Genomic DNA, 17,337 nt, shown 5'->3' with positions numbered 1-17,337 from the left:
AGATGGACGGAGACTTTGGCAGTAAAAAGTAAAGCCTATGCGGAAGTTCATAAAACTGCCGTTCCCCCTTCATCCGCTAGGGGCTAGCTGCAAAACAGAGCAAATCCCCATAGACTCCCATGTTAAAAAGACCAACTTCCCAGCAAAAACAACCATGTTTACAGCCTGGTTCAAAAATCCCTTTTTGGTTTATAGGTCATGTTTAACTTCATGTCAACTGTGGGGCCCGTTTAAAAGTAATTTAATCTTGAAATTCGGTATAATTAGGGGCGTGTCCTTTTGATTGACAGCTACCAATCTCCCGCTTCAAGTCAGAAGAATGCAGAACAACCACAGTTTTTAGCTGCTTAACAACATGACTTAGCTTTAGCTCGCTTGCCTCCATTAGCTGGTTAGCTCCTGTTAGCTCCGGGTTAGCTCAGTTAGCTCTTAGCTACAGAAAGCTCGGAGTTCACTAGAAGTCAATCGTCCACCGAGAGACACCATCGTCCATCACAGCCCCCCTCTCAGCTCCACCTCTTTGCCCATATTTGTATTTTCCGGGCGAGACGACATGCATGCCTCTGCCAAGAGGGCGATGGTAGGAACCGCCCACCGAGCTTCAATTCAGCTCTTCAGAAACCTACGGGTGACGTCAGGGAGGCTACTAACATCTGTATATACAGTCTATGATTTTGACATTTAATTACTTCTAAATGAAAGAATTAAAAAAACATTTTTTTTAAAAAAATCATTCCCCCCACTGTTGTCATGAAGGTAAACCTAACATATTACACCAAAAAAAAATTTCGTACCATGCTGTAAACATCTTTATTGTGAAATTGTCCTTTTTAATATGTTTTTTTTTGGGGGGGGGGGGGGGGGGGGGCAGTCGTTATGTTCCTAGCCATACCTAGCATCCCCTAATCTATATTTGTTGTTTCACGCGGCTAATCACCCGGATGTTTTTAGCCTGGCTGTCTGGTTTGTAGTATTCCTCCATGTACATCTCCTGTGTCATCTAGCTTAGCACCTGGATGTTTTTAGGCTGGTCATTATGTTTCTAGCATCCCCCAATCTATCTACTGTTTCATTAAAGTTACAAAACATGTTCAGATAAATAATGTTACTCAGCACAGAATTTCTCAAATGCCATACTTTCGATAAAATACATTATTGTAATTTCAATCTACAGTTTTGATGGCCAACTTTTTGGTCATTAGTGTTTCCTGCTGGTAAAGTAAGTGTAAGTTAAGTTGTTAGTTTGACCATTGCTGACACACTAACTATCCAAACTAAGTCTAACATTTTTTGGTTAATTCAGTTTTATATACAGTTTTTGTCTCAGGATAAGAAACGCGGTCGTGGTGTCAAATCCCTCCTCACACTGGCCCTTGTTTATCCAGCTGTCTTCAGTGAAGTTCCTGGCATCCATCCATTGCTGTCTAATCTTTGTTTCCTCCTGGAATTTGAACAAATGTAGCTTTCCTTCACAGGCGTATATCTTGTGTGACATGTTAGCACTAAAACAAGCCCGTTGTCCACGAACGTTTTAGCCTCTTCCATCTGGCACCTAGCAGCGAAGGTGGGTGTAGCTTGTTTATCATGAATGCACATGGCCTGGAAAATGTGACCAATCACTGAGGCGTCTCAATTTGTGTCGTCAGGATGTCACTAAAATGTCGTAGGAGAAAAAAACTCTAAAAACCAAGCATTTTCAGCGCCATGGAAACTGAATATATTGAGACTTGCTGTAAAACTCAAACATGCGTTTATGTAATAAAAAAAAGAAAAAGTAAATGAACAAATAAATAAGAGATAGGTAGGTAGGTAGGTAGGTAGGTAGATAGGTAGGTAGATAGATAGATAGATAGATAGATAGATTAAAAAAACAAAATGCCACTCACATGAGTATTCACCACTATAACACTAGGAAGCCCTGAAAAAGGGCCCCTGTCATGGTGACTTCCGTCATTGTTTAAGTCTTTGGATGAAATTAACTATATTATCATATTTTCAATATGCATCTGTAAAATCCATATTGGAGGTTTAATACGTTGTTGTTGTAAATATAAAGTGAATAAAGAAAGATTTATGCATTGTTTAGTGAACACATGAATGAAAAGCATTAACTAATGGCAGTTTGCTTGATGACAGAGGGCTCGCTGATCATCTTCATCCGTAAATTACATTTAGGATCTCATATCTTTATTGACTGAATATGCTGTTTAGATAATCAAGCTTCCATCTGGTTGTTATTCTCAGTTCCATGAGACAGCTTGGCACAAGCCTCTAATAACATTCACACCCCTTTTCGCAACAGAGCAGATTGGTCATTAAATAAATGAAATTTCTTGTTATTTGGGGCTACTCGCAGTTGCTGTTTGGTGTTCTGTGGCCCCAGCTCAATATGGCTGTAATTGTTTTTTCCATCTTGAAGAATTTCAGAAAGCCAGGGGAGCCCTGTGAACTCATCCGTTATCTCAGAGGTGCTTGGGATTTGGAATGACGCAGTTTTTGGAAGAACGATGTTTATTGAACTAATCATTTTTTTTCTTGTGTCAGGTTTAAAAAGGGGTTTGAGTCAGAGCCAACACTACATTCTGGTATCAACTATGCTGTTCTCCTGCTGGCAGCTGGACACCAGTTTGACACGTCATTTGAGCTTCGGAAAGTGGGTAAGTCAACCAAAGACAAGATATTTATTTTTTACTTAAATATACAGTTTTTCAGTTTTTTTCCACTGAGCCTGCTGACTAACTAGTGAGTAATTAAACTCTAACCTGTCCTCCTTCTGCAGAAGTTCCTTATGACCAACTGATCTGTCATCCAATGGAACAATTTTTTGGACATCTAGAGTATAAAATATGATGAATTATTTATGTAGACTTTAATTTTTAAAAATGTTTCAACAACTTTTTGTTGTATGGAGAAAACAAGCTGGATCTGGTTCATGCATATGAAAGTAAAGTGAAAAAATCTTTGTACTATTTTGCAGTTTATTAGAAATAAAATGTCTAAATTGCCTGGAATTTTTGTATGTCTAGTGACATTTATCATTAATGCTTTTCAATCTCTGCGTCGACTCTGCTGTATGATAATCTCTTCCCTCTGCAGAAATTTGAAATCTTTCATGTAAAATCCTGGAGTTTACTCTCAGATTCCAGAAAAAAAGATACCTCTCCACCTCATCCATCCTGCAGCTGAACACTGAGCACTGAGAACGAACTAAAAGAGGAAAATTCCAGATAAAAGAAAAACATTAAAAGAGCTCTATCATGTAATCAGGTGTTTCTCAAGGCGATTCGTTTCTCACGTTGCCCTGCTATGACAATAACATTTGTATCTATGTTGTTGTTATGGAAAATAAATGTAAAATGTCAGTGTTTACATTACTATACATGCACACATGTAGCTAAGCCTGCTTTTTTCTTTTCTTGTTTATATTTTTCTGCTACCTTATGATTGGAGGAGTTCAGGAATGTGAAAATGGGGTGGGAAGTCCTAAAAACACGCCTGCAGCCTCTGAAATTAACCCCTCCCTCTCACCCTTTATATACAAATTGCCTAAACACTTCCACAGGTCCCTGATGGCCTCTCTACATGGTTGATATATGAAGCAGACTGCGCTAAACATTTAGGGGCAAACTGTAAATCTACACTTTATAATAAGACCTTTGAAATTGTTTTAGCCATTTCTTTCTATTCTATTCCTGTTTTATAAAATACTTGCATGTCTTTTTGTCTTTGTTTTCCAGGAGTGAAGCTGAGCAGCCTGTTGGGTAAAAAAGGCAGCCTGGACAAGCTGCAGAGTTACTGGGATGTGGGCTTCTTCTTGGGTGCTAGCATACTGGCTTGTGACAACACAAGGGTCATCCAGGCTTCTGAGAAACTCTTCAAGCTCAAAGCCCCCGTCTGGTAAGAAGAAGTAGAAGCCATTCTCTGATTAGCATGCTAAAAAACACATTTCTGCCCAGCTCCAGCACAGATAGTGGATGTGTCATTGTGATCTGAAGTGTTTTCTGCCTTCCCTTGGAAGCACAACAGCCATCTGTGGTCATCGTCCACGCATTTGGCACACTTCTAATCAAGAACAGAAGATATCTCAAGGGACTGTGAATGTTCATTTTAGCAGCAACTTTCTGACACGGGGATCTGAAATGCACGCTTCTCCACAAAGCAGAGATTAAATACATGTTTCTGCATCTTTAGTCACCTAAACTGTACGAGCAAGTCCTATCACTGGATGCTCATGGTGGCGAAGCAATGCCTTACTTGTTTTCACTTCAGTGCTCCAGACTAAAGAGTTCCACAAGATTTCATGCTTGAAAACTAGAGTGTATAAAAGAGCTGAGTTAAATGCTTGCAGCTCCTTTCTTGCAACATATAAAACCCTGTTGCTCTTTGTGTTTGTGCTGTAAAGTTTTCATAAACAAAGAGAAAAATGCCTCAGCGTGAAAATGCAGTCAAATTATGAAACAGGTGTCAGAAACACCTTCGTCATTACTGCTTTTTTAATTGTTATTTTTGATTGTTTGCAGGTATTTATGCTCAGTTGTGGAAACAATTTTGATCTACCAGCACTTCAAAAAGCCAAGCACGGAGCCGCCGGCCCCCAAACAGGACCTGGTGGACTTTTGGATGGACTTCCTGGTGGAGGCAACCAAAAAAGACGTCTCCTCTGTCCGGTTCCCTGTGAGAGATAGTTAATCTCATAAATATTTATGTGTAAAACAAAAAGAAATTCCAAATGAAGTGTTTAAAATCCTCCATCTCTTCCAGGTGCTGATATTGGAGCCAACTAAAGTGTACCAGCCTTCGTATTTGTCCATAAACAAAGACGTGGATGAGAACACTGTGTCTATCTGGCATGTTGCTTCTGATGACAAGGTACACAGTTATCATAACAACTCATATTTCACTGTCACTGTTTTTCTTTTTTTGCCATCTTTTACTAATTTTAGTCTTTATATTTACTCATCTCTGCACCATATGAGAGATGGTGACGTGTGATTGGATGCGATGTTCTGAAACACGATGCCGCCGCGGCCACACATCATACTTGTGTCTGGTTTGCTTGCATTAGATCTTCTTAAATTTGAGTTTTACTGGCTGTACAGAGTTCATCAACACTCCTCATGCAGCTGAACTAGCAATGATGATCTTTTATATCATATAGAAGCAGAAATCCCCAACCCTGGCCCTTGAGGGTCACTTCGCTGCAGGTTTTAGATGTTTCCCTGCTGCAACACACCTGTTGGAACACATCTAAAACCTGCAGGAAAGTGGCCCCTTGATGACCAGGGTTGGTGACCCTTGAAGCACATGAAATCTTTAAACTAAAGGTGGTGATTGAACAAAAGATAACATAATATGTTTACAAGATATGAGGAGAGATGCAGCTTTCCTATTTTGTTTCTTTCGTTAAAAGTTGTTGTTAAAAGTTGCATCAGACTGTTATAAAAACTCATTTCTGCTACAAAATGATCATGGCTACAAGTTTTAACAATAATAACGTCACTACATCGGTAACAATTTTAAAGAAAATTGCTCTGAGACTAATTCTGATTTCATTCAAATGATCAATTTTTCCAAATGCATCTTTTCAACTTGTTATTGATAGTTTATTCTTTCATTATCATGATTATCATGAATGTTGGTGTATCATAACACTCTCTTTTTGAGTTAATAGACCAAAGCTTAATATAATTTAGTATTTCTTATCACTATAATAAAATACTGTTGTATATTATTATTCCTGCATATTATAAGAGTGAAGTGGCTCCTTAGCTGAAAACTATTCTTATAAAAAAGCCAAATGAGCTACAAGGATCACAAATGTTACTTTATTTCTTGGCTTATAACCTGTTAAATTAATCCACTGATCACTTTTCACCATCAAAATCAACACATGTAATGATGCTGTGATGCTTCTGTGTTGATCCGTCCTGCAGAACAAGGGGATACATGAGTGGAACTTCAGTGCCACATCCGTTAGAGGCGTCAGGTCAGTACCTTTATTTCCAGACTAATTCCAGATCATGTTTCACATCTTTTATTGTCTGTTGACTTTCTGAAACCTGCCAAAAGCCCCATGATGACTTTCAGTCAGAGATGTTGTTTTTATAACGCAGTGCTCCTAGTTTGTTCTCTGATTACTTTAATGTGAAGGCAGCCTGATGGCATGATGGATTAACTTATTCTGCAGATTATTTAGGACCAAATTAAAACTGTCAAGCATTATTTAGTTTTTAAAGGAATATGCAGTATGTTTTGCATGAACCATATACTTATTTTTTTTATTATTTTACCAAGTTGAGAGCTGAGCTCATTGCAGTTTGTGTTTGTTTTTTTTTATAAATTGAGATTAAAAAAAGGAAAAAAATAACAATCCAGCAAATTTATCTGTGAAATTGTTGGACTTGGAACATGAGCATCAAAGAGCCCACTAAATTTTAGGGATCTGTTTGTAAATCATATAGAAGGAGGATTAGAAAAAAGTAAGAACAGCCTTGTTTCCTATGGCAAACATGATTTATACATTTCATTCTTCAGATTCTGTTGAGTCAGTGTAGTTCCCTGAGCTCTGAGCAAGAAAGCATGTTTCTTAAAATGACAAACCAGTCCTTTATTACGTGCACCACATGCATTATCTCTGTCCCATCATTTGCATCGCTGTTTCTACTGCCAGTTTCAGCATGCCAGATATTCTAAAATGGGAAAAAATATATATTTTTCAAACATATAATTATTAGAACATCTATTGATATTAGTTTTAAATACATATAAAGGGTTTTTATAGTTAATACAGGTTTATGTGTTCTGCAAAGGAGTTACAATAAGGCCAAACATGTTAAATATGCACATGTATCTACATGCAGACTTAATATTAATAGCACATTCCAGCATGTTTTGGATTAAATCTTGCATATTGCCACTGCTTCTTCTCTAAAAGCTCCAGATTGTATCAGAGTGCCTGAGTCCACCATAGACAGTTTTCATGATGTCTTGCTCCGTTCCTATTTTTCCACGGTCCTCAAAGGAATTCAGTGTCAGATCTGAGAGAAATGGAGGGCCGTGCTTGCATGTTGCTAGGGAACAACTCATTCTCTGTGCCCACTCAGCCTGCAGACAGTCAGCAGGACACAATGGCAGCTCTGCAAGCTACAATAAGACCACACATACTGGCAGCCGGTTGTCTGGCTCAGCAAATCTGGCCATGGTGTGCTAGGAAATTAACCAGTCCTCATCTTTCTTGGTTAAAGTCGAGTGTGTGTTGCAAGTGCACATATCTAGCACATGCTGTCCTCATAACCCTTGCATACAGCATGTATCAGCAAGATGCAAAAATATCGCAGCCATGCACAGAGCTTGTGTCCTCAGCTGTATTTTGTAGTTAGAGATACCACCCAGGAGTGGCAAATGTTTGATGGTTGATGTCATTAGTTCAGTAAAAGGCTTCATTCATTCTGAGTCACTTGTCATTGGATGAGAGTTTAACTAACTGTGTACTGTCTCTCCTCAGCATCTCCAAGTTTGACGAACGCAGTGCCTTTCTCTACGTCCTTCACAATGCAGAGGACTTCCAGATCTATTTCTGTACAGAGATGCACTGTAAAAGGTCTGTGTTCACCCTTACAGCCACGAGCATTAAATATAATAAATCTTCCATTAATGCGATCACATGCGCTTGGCAGCCCTCTCCTGTGAGTTTAAAATCATTATTTTTAACATTTTTAAATCAGATATCTAAAGTTAGATGTAAAAGTGGAGCACAGTTGTCAGGTTTAGTTATAGAAACGCTGCACCTGAAAAGGATTCAGTCGGGATTTAAAAGTACGTAAGAGCTTTTCTTATGTGGTTATTAAACATTCAGCAAGACCAAAAAAAAAAAGAGAGAGAGGAAAGCCCTGCAGCTGTGTGTGAGAATACATATGTCTGAATCCATCTGGCTTGATACAAATGTTGTATATGACACACCTCGCAGGGTTCAGCTCACACAGATTGAAATAAAAATATTCACATTAATTATTTACAGTTTAATCTTTAGGTATTTTACTGCCCCTTAAAAAACACGTTTAATCTTTTACATTTTTTTGTTAGATTCGAATATGCTGTCGGGCTTTTCTTTGTCTGTAAAACCTTCTTCTACCCAAGTCATAGCCACTTAATCTTAACCCTATAAAGTCAAATGCATCATATTTAATACACAAAGTTTTCAAGACATTTCTCATCAGTTTATGGTAAAAGCGTTGCTCTAAATCCTGTTGAACACAATCTGATTCTGGTCTTATAATATATGCAAGGAAGCAAGAGATTATAATTATATATATATAACTATAATTGTTTTGACATATCAAATCGTAGTAAATGGTAAATTTCTCTCCCAAAACTGTTTTTTTGTTATATTTTGTTAAAGGGGCTCACATAAAAAAAGAAAATACTTTTTTTTTTTTTTAACCTTTTTTTCATGGATCGAGCTTTAAAAAGTGTTAATAAAAGACTTTATGCTGTATAAATTTGTGTCTTCCAGTACAACAACCCAAAGCGATCAGTTTAAAAATGCAGTGTTTTCTTGTCAGTGTCAGTCACTGGCACACATTTCCTCAGACTGCCCTGATGCTTCAGCTCGTTGCACCATTTCATGCGACTGATGTTCGCACTGGCTTTTGAGGCTCACCAGGGAAAATTTGCATAAGAAATATTAAATTTGTCAGTCAGAATCTCTGCTGATTCATTCATAAAAATTAAATGTTGAGATGAGATGAATTGCTGCGATGGACTGGTGAGCTGTCCAGGGTGTACCCCGCCTTTCACCCAAAGCCTGCTGGGATAGGCTCCAGCTTCCCCGCGACCCTTCATCGGACTAAGTCAAGATAATGAATGAATGAGATGAACTGGAGGATTTGGAGTAATGAGTTTTGCAAACACACACAGCGCATGTGCAACACTCTTAATGCGTTGCACAACTTTGTGTTTGATTTTCTGGACACCATCCCGAGTTTTGTGTGTGAAAACGGCTGTAATGAGTGCATCCTCTTGTTGGTTGTGCTCATCATCACGGTGCTTTAAGCATTCTTAAAGCACCGTGCCCTGGCGGAAAACGTCTCGCTCTCCCCTTCACCACGAGCACACCTTGTTTCATTTCAATAGCATCATGTTCCTCGCCAGCTGCTCTTTGAAGCAGCGTGTTCAGATTTGTGACTCTCACATCTGAGACCTCCAGTGCCATTATCTGGAGTGTGAGAGTTAGTGAGTCATGCCTGCTGTTGCTATTATGCCGCTCTCGTTTAGACAGGAACGACAGCGGGAAAAAAGGGGGAAAAGGAGGAGAAATAGGATAAAGAAACAGTCTAAATGTTGTAGAGGAAGCAAAAAAAACCAGTGTGATCGTGTCTGTTCATGTGTACAGTATGATTGGCATTTGTGCACAGGAACATCTGCAGGCATGCTGTGTGCGACAGCATGGGGATGCGATGTGCTAATTCACAGCCTGTGTGCTGAGTGAGTTAAAGGTCAAAGCATGTATGTTATGTGTGGGAGGTGTGCATGTAAACATGTAAATAATAAGGCATGTATCTGCAACCCCTTCAGGAGCTTACTGGGCCCTGAAACTGGTAAAATCTTGTCAATAAGTGTTAAGTGCATTCAACATCTGTCTTTGAATATGTTTGCCTGTTTGCCTTTTATAAATTCCAATGAGCTTTAGCTTGCGTGTCTTAAAATACCATCTTAACACGTGTAAGTGCACATGTACAAGCTTTATGCTAAAAACTCTTTAAAATGATGTTTTATCACAGCAGGAACAGTCTGGACTGATTTCTTTATGTGTTACATAAATTGTTGTGTGGTCCAAACGTCCATTCAGCTTCGCTGAACAACAATAATGCAAGTTTTGTAAGTGACCCACTTAGTCCAAGCTGCTGTGAACAGGCGGCAGCACATGTAAGAACTAATCTAACTTAGTTAATCTTAAATGTAATCATTCTCGTCTTAGGTTATGCAAAAAGAAAAATACACTATTAAAAAAATAAAGAAACAAAAAAAAAAAAAAAGAAACGAAAAAGAAAAAAATTTAAAAATAAATAAATGAATAATTAACTAATTAAAAGAAAAAAAAGAAAAAAAATCTTTTTTAAAAAAAAGAAAAATACACAATGTAGACACAGTAGGGAATTTCAGACCCTTGTGAGATCCCGTTTCCTCAGAAAAGAGAGTATTACTTTAATATTAAGACCTTTACTTTGTTTAAATAAATCAGCCTTTTATTGATTATGTAAGAATTTCCCCTGAAACTATAAGCCTTTTTTGTACATCTAATATACCATTTGATGCTTTTATCAAGTTAAAATATATAATCCTACCTGAATTCTCCAATGAATAACTTTCAACTTGTCTTTCATTTGTAGTATTTTTGTTTTGGCGCTTTATTTAAAACTACAAACCCTACATACCGACAGCTATAACACTACCCATAAACAGACCTCACTGTTTTTAACGTCTATAAATCAAATCAAATCAAATTAAACTATATTTCTTGAGCACTTTTCACGTCACGGGCAACACAAAGTGCTTTACAAGATAAAATCAAGCCATAAGGATTAAAACAAACAGCAGATAAGAAGACATTTAAAAACAATAAAGATGCAAGCTCTTTCCACACACTCATACACACACAAGGACAGAGAGTAAACACCCCCCACACCCCCACCCCCACATTCGCCGAAATACATCATTCCCTGAATACTGTCTCTTTAACTGAACGCAGGTTATTAAAACAAACAAAACATTAATTAGGGGTTAAAAAATCTAAATAAGTGTTTAAAGGCAAAGCATTATTTTGTATTTTGGATTAAATTTGGTTTTACTTTGGCAGATTTTGTGATCTGGTAAACAGTATAACAGAAGAAGCTTGGAAAGGTCCGGAAGAGGGAGACTGTGACACCGACGCCTTAGAGGTGAGATGATTAAACCACTGTATGGTTTTTACTCTATTTAACATATATGTCCGCGTCTGTAACAATAAGACGCTTAATCAGATTGGCTTCAGAGTTCCACACCAGAAAGAAACAGACTGTAAAATTCCTATATCTTTGATCTGAAAGCAAAGTTTCCTCTAGATATTTCTCATGAAGAAACTCAGCAAAAATACCAAACTGTGAGACTGAATGTTTCGTATTGTTTAGTTACATCCTGTTGTGTTTCGAACTACACCGTCTGCTTTTCAAATGTCACAGGAAACGTGTGTTTTAATCCTTTTGATGGCGACTCAAAGGGGGTAAAAAAAAGTTTGTTTCTGTGAGTTTTACACTGACAGATTACTGTGTTTGTGTAAAATTAGGACAGTTAAGTTAAATCTTCGCACAGTTTTAGCTTATTAAATATTACATCTGGTATTTCTTATTCAGTTCATGACAGTTTACATGATAAATGGCTGAACTGAAACTCTGCAGCAAACACTCAGAAATGAAGAGAAACCTGCTGAGATAAGACCTGGATTTCTCCTGTGGGCTTTGTATGTTTTGACAGTCCACAACAGAGCCCTGCTGTCACTTTCACCAGTCTTCCCAGCAGAGCCGAGGGGGGGGAGAAGAAAAGCTAATTACATAAAAGGCTGACGGCTTGACTCAGCATGGCACAGATCAGGTGTATAACAGGTTTCTGTCACATGGAATTTTATGTATGTAGCGTCAATTAGGCTGAATTGAGGTACAGTTATAATAAAAACTCAGCTTTCTTCACAGCGTAACTTAAAAACCATGGTCCCATCATGTCTGTAAAAACTGATCGCAGCATTGAAAGTGTAAATAATAAGGCCTTTCTTTTTTAAATTTCAACAGAGACGAGGAATCGTAACGCAAAGAGCTTGAATGAGTTCATATTACAGAGAAATGTGTGACCCTGAAAGTGCAGAAATTCCACCTGACACAGGTGGAAACATGTAGCAGAAGTTGATTTATTGAACAAGATGAACATTAGAAACTGATAAGGAGGATCTGGAACAGTCCGGTGCCATGGGGCAGAAGTGTATTCAAGACAGCTTTACCTCTGGAATCTGTAAACACCCCAAACAAGTCCAATATCCAATAGCAGAGTCAAAGGGACAGACGATGGCCATACACAGACAAGCAGAGATCAGATTACTTATTAGAGGGGAGGGGGGGGCAGGCAAGAACCTGTGGTCGTTCAGAGCAGGAGTCAATATCCAGGCAAACACAGTGCAAGAAGGACTCAACGTGGGCAAAGCAGGGATTATCTGGGGACGTGACTTGGTCAATAACTGGAAGACTGAAACACAGAAATCTGCTGAATCGCAACAAATCAAAATGCCGTTGACCGTCTGGCAGGAAGCACAGACTGGAGAGGGTTTAAGTAGGGCAAGGCACAGGTGGGGAGAGGGAGTCCAGGTGGACCAGATGCATCTGATTAAGGAAGTAGAGGCCTGGCAGAGCATGAACCATGACAGAAATTACCATTTGTTATTTATCCAAACACTGATCAGACTGGTTTTTCTGGTTAGAGAAGACTCACTGTAAAGGTGTGACAGCTGCTCCAACTGTTTTCACTGTGAAGAGAGGATTGATTTATTACCCAAAAACAGATGAAAATATGTCTCCCGCTTTACTCAAAAGGTAAAAAAAGGTTTTATAGAGATAAAAAAAAAAAAAAAAAGCTGGAAATTACATTTTTTTTGTAAAGTAAAACATTTTAAACCAATTAAATGTGTAGTTATATTTACTTTTTTGGTCATTTATCCACGATTTAATAACACACCGAACATTTTTAACCCCAAACGTACATTTTCATAAACCTCCAAAAACTTTCAGGGTTTTAACAAATCAATCTTCTTGTTTCCAATGGGGGTCAAACCTGATCTGATTCCTGAGTGAATTTGTTTTGACCTGCACAGCTTTTCCGCCCTGAAGGCAGAGACCTCCCTGTAACTGGCGGCTCCACTTGCTGAGGCATGTAGTTAATCATTTGCGTCATGAAGTGACGTGAAAACATTCACACGACACATTGTTTACATTTTCTATGGGGCCAAGGGGCAACGGTTCAGCTCAGTTCCGACTGGTCTATAAACCCAAATATTACCTGTCACGTGCAAAAGTTAAGATATTTGGTTATTTCCTTTAGCCATGCTCCAAGGTTAAAAAAGATGCTTTCATAGATGCAATGCACTATTCCTTCTGCAAAAATGCTTTATGGACAGAGGGGACCAAAGAAAAACTCTTGGTGCATCGGTTTTGTTTGTAGAGGACGTTTCATCAAATTGAAAATCTAATCTAAAACATTTGCGGAGAAATCCAGTGAAATCCTGCAAGCTTAAGAGTCTGGAAGTGAGCGAGAGAGCAGCAGAAACTCCTAGCAGGCTTGGAAGAAGCTTCTAGGTGGCAACAAGATGTTTGTTCTTTTTGTTTAGCTCAAAGTTGCATCATTTGCATTTATTTATGAAGAAACTCCTTACATAGCATTCATAGATGCCTTTAAATCTGGCCAGTATGGAGACATTGCCAGCCTCTTGACATCTTAGTTTTTATTTAATGTTTGATTATGTGAGATTATTGCAGCGAAATACATTCAAACAGCTGATTTTGTCACTTCAGTTAACCTTTTGTCATGTTTTTTTTCATGTATGATCTTGTTCTGAAACCACCACGTGCATGTTTCCTTTGTTTCCACAGTATGACTACGAGTACGATGAAAACGGAGAGCGGGTGATTCTTGGAAAAGGCACGTTCGGTGTGGTGTATGCGGGCCGGGATCTCAGCAACCAGGTTCGATTGGCCATCAAAGAAATACCAGAGCGAGACAGCAGGTCAGAGAAAACTATCTCTACTGATATTTCTGCAACTATGCTAAATTTCATGGTATCTAAAGGATGAATCAGAAGATTTTTCATGACCTTTCTGACCTCTCCTGTGGCGCCAACATCAGAGCAAAACGTCATGTTTGCTTACAGATGATCTAAAACTGGCATTACGGAGTGAATTTGCTCAGTGCATTCATTGTAAGAGGAGGATGAATGATGATTTAACCCGCCCCCCCCCCCTTCGGGACATGTTTGACATTTTTAGCAGTTGTAAGAAATCTGTTTATTAGACTGTGCAGAGATTGAACCCAAACTGAATGTTAACAAGCGTGGAGCTGCTCATGCCGGATCTCATTCAGCTCTAGCAACAGTCAGGAAAGCGCCGTCTCTCCGACTGAGAGTGCAAAACACAGATTAGCAGTGTCCCTGGTGGTTTCTGGCTTTCAGCATACTGGCCTCCAGTTGAGTGACTGGTTGGTGGAGAGCTCCGAAAGCAAACCCCCCCCCTCCCTCCTCCCTCTACCTTTTATTCTCATCACTGTCTCAAAACTCGAAATGCTTGTCTCCTCATAGTTCCACCTACTCATCTCAGCCTGCAAGACTTTCTCCCAGTTGAGATGATTCCACTGCCACACTTTGTTCCACTAATCACATCAGAAAGCCAGCAGGGTGCTCGGCTGCGAAGAACACGGAGAATTCAGTGTGAATAATTTATAGGTGGAGGGAAGTCTCGAGTCGGATAGAGGGTGTGAGTCTTGCAGGGAGCTGAATGTGTAAAGAAAATCGCTGGCAGGCATTCCACCCCCCACCCCCCACCCCCACCCCCCAACCTACAGGGACCTTTTGTTCTGCTCAGATATCAGGAGTGAGCCTCAGTTCAGACCTGGTTTAGTTGTTTTTGGGTGTCTGGATCTATCTTGTCTGCTCCTGTCACCTTCAGGAAAAGGCATGGTGACATGACATATCTGCAAACGTGCCTCTTCTACTGAGGTGTGTACCTGACGGATCACAATACTCGTTTCTTCTAGTTCAGAGCCAAAACACTCCACTACCTCAACATATGGCCATTTTGATGATTAATTTGGTTGTTTTTGAGTAAATATAAAACTAAATTTAGTGATCGTTCTCTTCCCAAATGTGAACATTGTCTTCTACTAGCATAGCGAGCTGAGTAGCTTTTGTTTCGGGTTGTTCTTTTCACAAAATGAGACACTTGAGAATGTAAAGAGCTTTTTTCCCCCACATTTTTCTGACATTTTGCACTCAACAGAATCAGTATCACGAGGGAGACATTAACGTCTATATTGGAACAAAGCCTTTGAAACTGTATCATGTTTCAAAGGCTTTGTTCTCATAAAGACGTTAAAGTCTCCCACTACTAAAAGCCCAGTTTTTAACAGTGTTAAACTGGGCATAAGGTGTTTTTTATGCGTTAAAAGATGTCTCAAAACAAAATTAGCACGGGCAGAAAGCCTGTGTCGAACATTTGAGCATCCAGTCCTGACTTCTTGTGTGGTAAAATAGCACAGAATAGATATTATGTCTTTTTTTCCTGAAGTCTTTTGGTCAAAATACCGCAGACAAACAGTCCATCTGCTCCTGTTCCACCAAAAACTTCTACTTCTCCTCATATTGACTTCTTTGTAGATTTTTGAATAACCCTCCCACTCCGCTCCTGTATTCTGCATGCTCTGTTGGTATTGTGATCGATAATTTAATGCACGAATATTACACAGAATAGCATAAATAGCCTGAGAGCTCACTAAAGCTCACAAAGCAAACTCAGCTACCATGCATCCAACTGATTAAATAATAGCTTCATTCTGAAGCACTTACATTCACTTTGTCTGCTTTTCAGCCTCAGACAATCTGCATTTATTTCTTTTTAAGGCACAGTCTTTTAACATATCTGTGTAGAACTGGCTCAGGGTGTTAAACTTCCAAACCAGCACTTTTATGCTCCAGTTGAACCTCACACAGCAATTAAACTCACAGTAAGTAAAGTCTCAAGCTTCACTGTCAGTCCTCTCTTGTGTTTAGTTTAAGTTGTTGCTTATGTGGGATATTCTTAACAAGCGTTAGCAAGTTTATTTTCATCATGGAAGAACTGCTGATGGTGGAAAATGAGAAATTCTGGATTCTTTCAAGCTGAGGACAAAAAAAAAACACTTATTAGGAGTTAGATTTCTTAGCCAGGACATAAAACACTAAACAACATACTGGAAGAGGTTATTAGCTAGCTATATTACTGAAGATACTTTGCAAAACAAAAAGAAAAACTGAACAGTTTCGACTTCATGCTGCAGCAAGTGCTGCATGATTTTACCTTGTTCATGTCTCACCGAGAAGCAAATACCGTTTTACACACAAGACCGTAATCATTTTCCTTCTTGGCAAATACTTTAAAATGCATAATTTTTAGGAAACACTGATGAGTTTCTGATAAGATGATGACATAGAGATAAAGAGCATCAAATGACAGTTGCATTTAATGCATTTTATTCCTGGTCATGAGGTCAATTCATCGTGCAGAGAAACAAACTGTCCACATGAAGGAAACACTCCAAATCGTTCCACAGGACATTAATACACATGGATGAGTAGAATTGTGTCATGTGACCAACGTTCAAGGACAGAATAAGTGAACAGCTCATATCTTGAACTGTTTCATTACAAGCCTATGAAAACACAATGCTGTCATGGCTTGTTACTTGAAGTATAATACAAAAAAGATCGGTCGTGTCGTATCCATCGGTGTCGCTGCAGCTTCATCTATAGTGGAAACGCCATCGAACTGCTTTACCGGTGGTTTTTAAGGATTTCACGGTTCTGCTCTTTTAATGCAGGTACTCTCAGCCGCTGCACGAGGAGATTGCTCTCCACAAGCATTTAAAGCACAAGAACATCGTCCAGTACCTGGGCTCTATCAGTGAAAATGGCTTCATTAAGATCTTCATGGAGCAGGTGCCTGGAGGTGAGATACATGTAAATTACTTCACAACACAAACCTTACACTGAAATGTTCAGTTGGCTGCTCTTGCTTATTACTTAGGAAGTTTAATCTATATTAAATGACACATAATCTGCATTTTTATACTTGGATTATTTATGATGTTGGCTATGAGGTTGCCAGGTTGTATACTATATCAGGGATCCCCAATCCTGGCCCTGGAGGACCAGTGTCCTGCAGGTTTTCCAAGTGTCCCCGCTGCAACACACCTGAGTCAAATCAAAGTGAATCAGCAGACATGTGCAGAGCTTGTCTGAGTCTGGTGTGTTCCAGCAGGGACACTTGGAAAACCTGGAGGACACTGGTCCTCAAGGACCAGGGTTGGCAATCCCTGTACTATATGAGACCCTTAAAGTGGAACTATTCTGTGCATTTCAGGCTAATTTTTTTTTATTTCTGAGCCCAGAAGGGCTGGGACTGATCGAGTTATTGTCACAAATGGCTTTATTTACTTCAGACCGACCCTCTCTGTAGGCTGTCAGATCAGCCTGCGGGCAAAACGAGTGGATTGAGACTCTTCCGCATTAAGCCCCGC

The 17,337-nt window shown here is 39.2% G+C and overlaps 1 protein-coding gene across 2 annotated transcripts in view; it reads left to right on the top strand.

Moving 5' to 3' along the window:
* The window catches only part of map3k5 (mitogen-activated protein kinase kinase kinase 5), a 73,109-nt gene that overhangs the window by 39,699 nt on the left and 16,073 nt on the right, over positions 1-17,337 (top strand). For both annotated transcript variants that reach the window (XM_079254948.1, XM_079254949.1), the window contains exons 8-16: positions 2,545-2,657; positions 3,738-3,897; positions 4,521-4,674; positions 4,762-4,869; positions 5,934-5,986; positions 7,505-7,600; positions 10,856-10,937; positions 13,665-13,798; positions 16,639-16,766. In XM_079254948.1, the coding sequence (XP_079111074.1) occupies positions 2,545-2,657; positions 3,738-3,897; positions 4,521-4,674; positions 4,762-4,869; positions 5,934-5,986; positions 7,505-7,600; positions 10,856-10,937; positions 13,665-13,798; positions 16,639-16,766 (1,028 nt within the window). The remainder of the gene's footprint in view (positions 1-2,544; positions 2,658-3,737; positions 3,898-4,520; positions 4,675-4,761; positions 4,870-5,933; positions 5,987-7,504; positions 7,601-10,855; positions 10,938-13,664; positions 13,799-16,638; positions 16,767-17,337) is intronic.

The sequence above is a fragment of the Telmatherina bonti genome (assembly GCF_933228915.1).
Source record: "Telmatherina bonti genome assembly, chromosome: 16".
NCBI classification, from domain to species: Eukaryota; Metazoa; Chordata; class Actinopteri; order Atheriniformes; family Telmatherinidae; genus Telmatherina; species Telmatherina bonti.
The sequence above is the reverse complement of the archived record's forward strand: the minus strand, read 5'-3'. Positions and strand labels throughout refer to the sequence as shown.